The 10,107-nt window shown below is 53.8% G+C and overlaps 1 protein-coding gene across 2 annotated transcripts in view; it reads left to right on the forward strand.

Annotated features, from left to right (window-relative positions):
* The window catches only part of LOC143423145 (homeobox protein prospero), a 36,069-nt gene extending 27,523 nt beyond the window's left edge, over positions 1-8,546 (forward strand). Inside the window, exons 4-5 of one of the 2 annotated variants that reach the window (XM_076894244.1) lie at positions 6,751-6,895; positions 8,117-8,546. In XM_076894244.1, coding sequence (XP_076750359.1) covers positions 6,751-6,895; positions 8,117-8,296 — 325 coding nt within the window. In that variant the 3' untranslated portion in view covers positions 8,297-8,546. The remainder of the gene's footprint in view (positions 1-6,750; positions 6,896-8,116) is intronic. The other variant, XM_076894246.1, reaches the window with a different exon arrangement.
* Positions 8,547-10,107: the final 1,561 nt, after the last annotated feature.

Below are 10,107 nucleotides of genomic sequence, written 5' to 3' on the forward strand. Positions count from 1 at the left end.
GTTCATAAGCCACGACTCGTCACCCCTACCGAAAGGCGGCGGCCGGATATTACCCCGTCCACCCCGTGGAAGCCATCGGTAAGCCGAACAAACCGCTTCGCCGGTCGCAATCAACAACGTCGACGCGGAGCGAGAGGCGCGCGACCCTTAAGCGAGCGCGGAAATACCGCGCAGGGACGTATCATGCTACTTGGCTGAGTGGCCGTGACGGAACAGAATGAAGTAATCACTTGTTAACTTGTATTTTAATTACTTGATTTTCCGGGCCGCGGATTCGCCCGACGTCGACGACGACCACGACGACGCACCGCGAAGGCGGGACCGAGCAACGGCAGGGCAGAGTCTCGACGAGAGCGTCGCCGCGCCTGCCGGCTGCAAGTCTGAGTACAGATGGCGTTAAAGTGTTAATTACTAATTAAGAAGGGTGCACAGGGTGCAGCATCAAGACCCTGCGCGACACCTTTTTGAACGCGCCCTCTGAATGGACGCTTACGCCCTGACGGGCAAACGCGTGTACTCACCCATCCATCCGCGCTCATGAGCCACGCAACCACCACCCGCGCACACCTACTTTGCTCACCACCGTTCCGAAGCGTGTGCACGGCACGCGCACAGCCAAGCCGTGTGGCTCGATCTCCGCCCGGAGAGAAAGAGACACGGCCGCTTGTCTGTGGTGGGTCTGCTCGGTTGCACGCGCACGAGGACCTGACATTGCTCGATGCGATGCGATGCGACGTGACGCGCGCGCGAGACCACGTAAATACGCGCGCCCACGGCACGACCGCGCGCAGACGCTTAATGTTCTTTCGTTACGTGCACTTTCACGCCTCGTGCCCGTTACCTGCGAGGATAAAGTAGCGGCGCCGCGCGCCGCGCACGACGTTCCTCTCGAATTCTTTGCGAGCCATCTTCTTCCGCACCCTCTCCCGTCTCACGGCCGCGAGACGGTTTTTCCACCTGGCTGTGACACCATCGGCCGCCCGCACAAAGCGGGGCCACGCGTCAATTTATCTCCGCTGATGCCGGCTAAATGCGCCGAGGCTCAACCGACGCCCAACGCCGGTGGTTCTCTGTTAATTGTGCTGAACGCGACGGCATTCTGTAAATGGACCCGTTTCTGCCCGCTGATAATTAGAAGGTGAAAGCAGGCTACCCGCGGTAATAAGGAAACGCCCGGCTAATGTTCTCTCTTTCCTTCCGCCACGGTTATACGTCACCCTCGAGCGCACCTCGACCGTGGACTTTAGTCTCTGGGCGCGCGATTTAGAAGGACGCCCGTGGTACCCACCCGAATAAAGATTCAACGCCCGAAATTCGCCGTCTTTGTGCGCCCAAAACCCCTGTCTAACCTGAAACGGTCCTAAAGTTCACCGTAAATAACCACCTTGAGAATTTCTCTTTATTTAAACGCGTCTCCCTTTCATCAGAATAACGCAGTTTACAAAATATTTAAAAACCTCGTCACACTCGTTGCCCCGGAGTTGGCTACTTTAATATACTCGGCGCCCGCGTTAGTTACAGTTGAAATTAGTATTTTAATGGTTTCAGTTATATTAAGTAGCCTTACAATTACATCGTTTATTAAGTTAACGTTGGCAGAGCGAACTCGCTGCCCAGCAGCTTTGCGTTATCGAATCCGTGCCAATTTCAATTTCGACTCGACCGATATATCGTTCAGTTTATACCCAGGTGGAACGGATTTAAAGGACGAGAAAGATGTTTCGCTCCTGGAACACAGCTGTCGTGTCGCGAGGGGGATGAAACGGTTCGAAGGTGATCGAGCCCGCAGCCGACACTTTGCGAATCTTGGCAGATTGTCGGCCGTTCCTTAAGCGTCTTCTCCCCTTCGAGAGGGAGTCGTCCGTGGGAAAGTTCTGGCAAGAAAGCCGCACGAGGGGTTGGGAGAAACTTTAAGGGTCAGCCACGGTCTTGGGGAGCCGAGGTGTTCAGCATTGTCGAAGGTCGACCGACTTGGCATAACCGTTAAAAGGGAGCCGGCTGGTTGGCTTAAGAAGCACGATTGCGGATCTTTGAATAGGGCCGGGGCGAGGGGGATGAATGTAAGGCGAGAAGACGCGAGACGTCGTTACGCCCCGAGTCACTTTGCGATCTGGAGACGCGTATGATTCCTCGAGCTTCGCCTCGCCCCTGTTTATCGGGTTGTCTTTTAAAACGAAAAGACGGTACGTCGAGGAGGAGGAAGAGAAAACGCGAAAGGGTGAAAAGACGAGGCGCGCTTGAACCGATTGAAGCTGCGCACACGGTTGCTTCGAATGGACGTTTCGACAACGGCGATTGGAATTCGAGAGTGGCGCGTACTTTTCGCGAACGGACCAAAGAGTGGTTACAAAGTGGCGCGAAATTAAAAAAAATACAGCCGAGTGCTGGCGTTCCCCCTTTTAATTGGTGCTCTCGCCTATACGGCGTGCAACCCGTTACAAAAGCGACGCGTCGAAACAGCAACCCGTCGCGATGAAGATCGCGTATGAAGGAGGTTTCGCGTCGACAACCATCATTGCCATTAAACGTTTTAATACGCGGTGCCTCTAAAGCCTCGTCATTGTTGCTTCACCTGTGCGCCACAATGCGCGCCACCATGATGAGGAAAGAATTGGCGAATTTATGGCTGGCGTGCGCCACCCTGTCGCCTTTGTGACCCGGGAGACACTGCCGAAGGGATCTCTGGCTGCGACTCGAGGAATCCTCGAACGGCGGGAACAGTTTCATTGAAAGTAGCGAGAAACGCGTTCGATGTTCGAATGACCATGAAAAGGGACGTTGAATCTGAAACTGGGAGAGAAAAAGGCGTTGCGTGTACCGCGCGTTTAACGATGAAACGAACCCCGATAAGGACGACCAAATTGTGGGAAAGGAGGATACTTCTCGAGTTACGCGGTTGTCTCCCTCGAGAGCGTCTCTCGCGAGGCTGAGGATCGCGAAAAACGCGAGGTAACGATTTCCGTTCGCTGCAAGTGCTAATTATTCCCTCCTCGAAGACACCCCGCATCTTCGCCTCCTTTCTAGCCGTCATCATCACCTCCCTCTCTGTCTATCTCTTTCTCTTTTTCGGTGGGCAAAGGCAGCTCGTAATTAGATGCTAATAATCAGCACCCTCCAGGAGGATCACGCTCTTTTCCTCTGTCTCCGTTCCCGTCCCCGTCGTTCGTTCTCTCCCTCTCTGTCTCTCTCTCGACGTCGCCCCGTTGCAACGGGGCGCAAGAAAACCCAGGCCCCTGAAGAGCTTATTATTATCCTAATTATACAATACTATAATGAATGACTCCGCGGCTCACCCTCTAGCCCTTACTCTCACTATCTTCCTCCCGCCCTCTCTCTCACTCCCTCTCTGTTCTTCGCGATTCCTCCCTCTCGCTCCTTTTCCTTTCTTCTCGCTCACCGTTGCTCTTCTCCTCTGCACTTGGTGGTCGAAGAGTGGCAATTCTAGCACTCGGGCTTTTTGTCAAACCGGCTACGGAACTAGCGCCGTCTCCCTCGCGCCCTTACACCCTATTATGCGGCCGGCCTCGTCTCTCGTCCCGTTTTCTCTCTGTCTCCTGGTGTCTGTTTTAATTAGGCACTTCGCGGATATATATACGTATCTACCATGCGGTATTACGTAGAGGTACATAACCCAGCCGTGCCCAAGCCCAGCCCAGACCTAGCCCAGTCTGCCAACCGTACGTATTCCACCTATACTCGGCGATCCGACGAGCTTGAATGCGGTTGATGGGTGGTTGAGTAAGGATTATAGTCGCAGGTGACACATACACGTTACCTCCGAGAGGCTGAAGTCGGGGGTGGCTCGGCCCCGATGGGTGGGTTGCCGGTGACGGTTCAAGGAGACGTTCGAATAGAGAGACGGAGACCTCCGCTCGCGAGAGCAACCGACGCAGAGAGAAAAGTAAGAGAGAGAGAGGGAGGGAGAGTGAGAGCGTTGGAACGGCGCACGTGAGAGCATGCGAAAGGGAGAGCGGCCGCGAAGGGAGAAAGTGAAACGCGAACGCGGCACAGGGTGGAGAGAGGGAGAAGGGGCGCGCGGGACACGATTCTGCAGAGACACACTCCTCTTTCAATTCTCCTCTCTCGTGTGCACAACCTTCTCTGACTGACTGCTAATAAGAGCACGCGAAATTGTCTTAATTGGCGAGAGAGCCAATCTGGAGTGATCGAATGAGAAGAGACTCTCGCGTCTCCGCCACCTGACTCTTCCACTCGCCCTTTCTTTTGGTCGCTAACCATGGATCGGGACGCGACGCGCCAAGGATCCCATTGTTTTCTTCCGCTCGAAGTTCGAACGCCGCTCGATCGACGAGTGCTCCGTGCCCGCGTCTACCATCTTTCTCTCCTCGATTCCTCGATCCACGAGATCTTGTTCGTTATCTGAAGTGCCATCGCCTCGTGCAGCCGCCGTTGGTCTTATCGATAGTCGAGGAATCTTGTTGCCACTCGTCTCTGGTCGAGAAGTGTTGCTAATACGCCAACGTTTCCAACGATTTATCGGTGTAGTCGGAGAATAAGGGGTTGGAAGGTCTCGTTCGCGTGGTAACGTTTCAACGATAATCCCAACCCCCGAGCGATCGCTCGCGTAAACTACGCGCGGACAAAGGAACGGAACGTCTTCAGAGGGTCCGGGCTTTGAAAGGTAAACGGGGAACCGTCGCGTAAAAAGGGGGATGGAAACACCGCTTAACAGAATATTTCGCGTAGCCGTGGCTAGAGTCGCGGCGCAGCGCGCGGCGGAAACGGCGACGACGACGGCCACGGATATGGAAACGTTCGTCGATCTTCTGTTTCACGAGCCGCGCGCGAGTCCGCCAGGCGGAAGCAATCTTAAAAATTGCTCCCAGCGGCACCGAGCGAAGACCAAGACCCGAAGGTTTGAACCGGTTGCCTCGCATTGTAGAGCATTCAGGGACCTCGAGTTATACAAGCCGCGCGGTACCACTACCGACTCGTTGCTTTCCCGCTGAACCGTACTTCTTTGCATCCCCCCGGGATCCAAAGTGCAAGATCAACCTGACTGCCATTCTCGCTGCCATTCTGGCCTGCTACTCTAGGATACTTCCACCATCGAGGGCTGACTTCTCCCCGCGCGCGTTTAAGGGTGAGGAGGACAGGAACCCCGGAAAGAAAGATCGAGAAAATAATGGAAAAATATCCGGGCAAGTAGCAGCCTGCCGCTTACCCACTCTCTCTCTCTCTCTCTCTCTCTCTCTCTTTCTCTCTCTTCTTCTTCTCCCTCGTGGTTGTCGCGTCAAGTCATTCTCGTGTTTTTCTCGCTCGACTTGTTCGTTCGCGGTACCAAAGTACGCGAGGACGGCTCTCCATCACGTCGTTCACGTCTTTCCACGTTCCTCTCCTTTCTCCTTCCGTTTCCTCTTACCCGGAATGACGGGACGTTTTGACACTTTTCTGCTCGGTAATACATACTTTTGCTCTGGAAAAAATTATTTTTGCTTCGACTGATTTAGCACGATCATTACAGTACTATTCTTCGATGACGTGTTCGATTCGCTGGAAACTCGAAGGGACTATTTTTGGGTTACTATTTACACAGTGGATAGTGCACGGTTCATCCCTGACATTTACCACGTTCACTCGGTATATTTAGAATCCTGTGATCGTTCGAAACATATCACGTCGAACACCCACCTGTATTTTTTAAGATTTTCACCGTGAAGCAATCGATGAACTTCCGTGAATGCCACGTTCGCGTCTTACGCGCGTACAATTTCGTGCGACCCTTTCGTCGACGCGGCCACGAAAAGGGCAAACGCGGCGCGCAGAGGCGAAGTCCGTCGGACGGTTCGGTTGGAAAAATAATTAATTTCGTAATCAACGGGCGGCCGCATTGAAGATGCCGCACAAAAGGCCGGTACCCGTTCAAAGTGCACGTACTCGCGTCACTCTGCGTCCGCGCGACTCAACACGCGTCGTAACCGTTCCTTTCCCGAGTTTTCGGTGAGATCCAACGAGGCGGAGCCACCCCTTTCTCGGCTCCTCCGCGCGGAGGCGTGGGTCACTATTACTATACAAATTACCCGCCAATTAGTGACTTGTGCTTGTTTAACCGCGTTAATTAATGGACGTAAACGGCAAACTTGACGCCGGGAGCTCGATTTTTTTCTTTGCCAGGCGAGGGAAAAGGGAAGTAAAACGCTTATCGCGCGATCCCGTGACGTTTGCGTTTAATAAGGGCTAGCGCGCGCGCGAGCGAGCGAGCGAGCGAGCGAGCCTCTCACACGGTCTCGCGCTTGTCTGTAAACGCCGCCGGCTGCCTCTGCGAGGGTGTCGAGGTCTTCTTGGACGATACAGTGTAACACGTTCTTAATAGTCTCTTTGAACCGCGTTGCTTGCCAGCCGACGAGGAGTTGTACACACCTCTTTGCGACTCTCTCTCCCCTTCTTCCTGCTTCACCTTCTGCCGCTTGCGTCAGACCACTTTCAGTATCGACCCTTAATTAATTATCGGTAGTGCATTAGCATTCTCCGTTCCGCGAGAATCAACGTCGAGCATGGCGCCCACCAGGTTTCGAAGGAGGAAATTATTTTTACCCCTTGTCGCGTGTATCCGTATACGACGACGCGAACCATAACCGCGAGGACTCCCGATGTCTTCGCCTCGGCTGCCTCGTAGGGGTGGTTAACGAACGGCTCTCGATACCCGCGACTAACTCATCCGAATGCGTTAAACGCTCTGAAAAACGATCGTATCGTCGATCATTACTAATTTGTGCCTTTCGATTTCAGGGAGTTCTACTACATCCAAATGGAGAAATACGCGAGGCAAGCTGTTTCGGAAGGTGTGAAGAACGTCGATGACCTTCGGGTGGGAGGTGACTCGGAAATCTATCGAGTTCTCAATCTTCATTACAACAGAAATAACCACATTGAGGTGAGTCGATTTCGTATTTATTACAATTGCTCTCCGAAGTCCTAAGAGTTAAGATGTTCTCGCAAAGTGTCTCAGATTCGTAGTCGAGCGTGTTCAGACGGAAAATCACGGCGAACAGACGCGCGGGGATATTTAAATCGGTATCGTACGCGACACCCTTAATTTCGTTAGAGAAACAAAGAAGCCCTCGTCTGTCCCCGACCACCTGCGCGTCCTATGATTCGGCAATCAAACTCGTGACGCGCCGGCGGGATCGAGCTGTCAGAGTCGAAATTTCGTCGGTAGCGAGAAAATTGCCGGCAGCCGGATCGTTCCTGGCGCGCGGAGGGGTCGTGCAATTATTCGGCGGTCGGCCATGACCGCGCGCGCCGCGTTACCTCGGCTTTCTCATCTCGCGGAAACGCTTTTAAACGAATTCGAAACACGAGTGTACACGGGTCCGTGACCAACGTAGCGCGTCGCGAGACCGTGTTGCCTGGCAAATCACTCGTACGTCTCTCTACTTTCCCCATTGTGGGAGGAGGAGGGAACGGGGGGTGGGTAGGGGGCGGGGGTGCAATTTACTTTCGCCACGACCCGTAACGACCGTTGATTGTATTTGCAGCGACCGCGCGCCCGCTCGCTCGCTCGCTCGCCTGCCCATAAAAGCAACTATTTAATATTATTTAACGAGTCGCCGGTGAAACCTGGTGGCTCCATTCTTCCGGCCCCCCGGCCACAATTGCCACCCGCTTGACGCGTAATTAATTACTCGTGTTCGTTAATAACCCAAACGTACTAATTATAAGTGGAAACTCTTAGCAGCGGCTCGGGCAACGCGGCACCACGGGCTCGTTAAGCGATACACCCGGCGTAACATCGCTTTAATTCTTCGGATTCGCGGCTCCTTAGGTGAACCGTAATGAGCACGGAGAAATTATCTTTCTCATCTCTACGGGACTTTTTCTTCTTTTTTCATCCCCCGCCCCCCTCTGTCTCGCTCTCTCTCTCTCTCTTTCGCTCTGTCTGTCGTTCTTTTTACGTCCCCCTCCGTTGAACGCGTTCGAGATTCCCCGCTCGTCAAACGGCAGTTCGTCGATTGACTCTTTGACGCAGGCACGGGGACTGCTGCGTCTGTCCGCGGTGTCCTTCGTCCTCCGCACGAAACGAGAGATCGATGTCCTCCGTCAGGATGGAACAGCAACGACGCGCGAACTGACAACGACGATGGGAATTTTTCAGGTGCCGAGCAACTTCAGGTACGTCGTCGAGCAAACGCTGAAAGAGTTCTTCAAGGCGATTCAGGGCGGCAAGGACACCGAGCAGAGCTGGAAGAAGTCCATCTACAAAGTGATCTCGAGGCTGGACGACCCGGTGCCGGAGTACTTCAAGACCCCGAACTTCCTGCAGCAGCTCGGTTAAATCCAGGAGGGTCGCGTGGCTCTTCGTGGTGCGTGGGCTAATCGGCGCTCGTCGGCTCCCGGTAAAACCAAGAAATCGAAGAAAACGAGAACAATGGTTAACGAAAGCAAGGAACGGTCAGCGAAGAAGGACCGCATCCGCCAGGAGGTACACGTCCTTCGCGTAAAGCGCGTTCAGGTATCCTTAAACTAACATATCGCAGAACGAGCGTGAGAGTAGAGATCTTGGAAGGTAGAGACGGAAAGAGAGTGAGAGAGAGAGAGAAAGGGATATTAGAAAGCGAGCGAGCGAGAGAGAGAGAGAGAGAGAGTGAGAGAAAGAGAGAGAGAGAGAGAACGAGAGCGAGAGCGAAAGAATGTACCGAGATAGTTAAGGAGATGAGACGTACACACACACACACAGCGTTCGGAAAGAAAGAACGAACACGCGACGTACGGAGGCATCGATCATCAGCAGGAACGATGAGGAGTGCCGACGAAGGATCAGGCTGTGACCTAATCACGAGACAACGTCTGCGCGCGGGACGGGTGTGGATAACTGTTACGCTTCGTGCCTTTAATTACCGATCGAACGTGATCGATCGGGACCGCGAGTTACTAGCGAGGCCACGAACTGTCCACCCTGTCCACGCCGTGGAGACACCACCGATATCGAAACGACGGTCTTGGCAGGAAGCGAAGAAACAGGACGAGAGCGTGGTCAACGAACGGCAAGGAATAAAAAAAAACAAAAGAAACACACAGAAACAGAACAGCTTCGAGCGTCGAGTATTGTTTCGATTTGTTGCGTGTAACAATCGGCCCGCCGATTTATCGCCTAATTTTAAGAAAACTCGTTTCTCCGAGTAGGAATAAATAAGGGAAGCGAGCCGATACGTGCCGCGGCGACGATCGAGGGGGTGAAAACGATGAAACGCCGTTCGAACGGACGCGGGCGAGGTACACGATGGCTAATTATATTTGTCCGTGTATCTTAGAGGAACCGATAATACATATATCGACTGATGGTGGAGCGAGATCCGCTGGACGGATCCTCCGCAGCTTCCGGTTGAGAGGCAGAAGAGGAACCCTTCTCGTGGATCTTCCGGAAACGATTCGCGACTGACGGCCAGCAAGCCCTTCGTCCCGAGTCGTTTCGCGCGCTACGGTACAACGATGGTCAGTTTCACTCGGCATTCGTCACGCCGCGTATCACGCGGTTTTATTAAGCGTACCTCGCGGTTCGATCGAGCGCACCCCCGATCGAGCGTCGTCCCGGTGCCGTGCGCTTCTATAGCGCGATCGTTGCAAACACTCTGGCTCCGGGATAGGGAAACGGAAAGCGAATAGAGAAGAGAGGAGCGGGAGAGAAAGAGAGCCTGGACGATTAGTTGTTGTTCGAACGAGAATCCTAGAACGGCGGTTCGTGCCGAATCGAACTGGGGACGAAACAGCCAAATGTTTTTTCCTCGACGGAAGCGACGCTCGTTTCCGTGGCTGAAGTTAGAAAACGGGCCTCCGACACGGGGCGACCCGTGTAACGCGGTTCGCAAAGGGACGCGGATCCTTTCTCTTAAGTTGTACATAAAAAAGTTTTGTCTCATGATCGCACCGTACGAAAAGGAATAAAACTTGAAGAAATTCGTGGGAGCACGCACCGAGATCGTCGCGATTCGTGCTCGGCTCGATTCGACGGATATTCGTGCGTGCAATTTGCACGGGGCGGAGATCGGTGCGCGCGATGACGCGCGCGCGCCCGTCGATGAGACTCGAGCGGAAACGCGTGGCGATCCCGGGCGGTGTTCGCGATCGCGTAGCAGATCGTCGATTTTT

Source organism: Xylocopa sonorina, chromosome 4 (genome assembly GCF_050948175.1).
Source record: "Xylocopa sonorina isolate GNS202 chromosome 4, iyXylSono1_principal, whole genome shotgun sequence".
Taxonomy (NCBI): domain Eukaryota; kingdom Metazoa; phylum Arthropoda; class Insecta; order Hymenoptera; family Apidae; genus Xylocopa; species Xylocopa sonorina.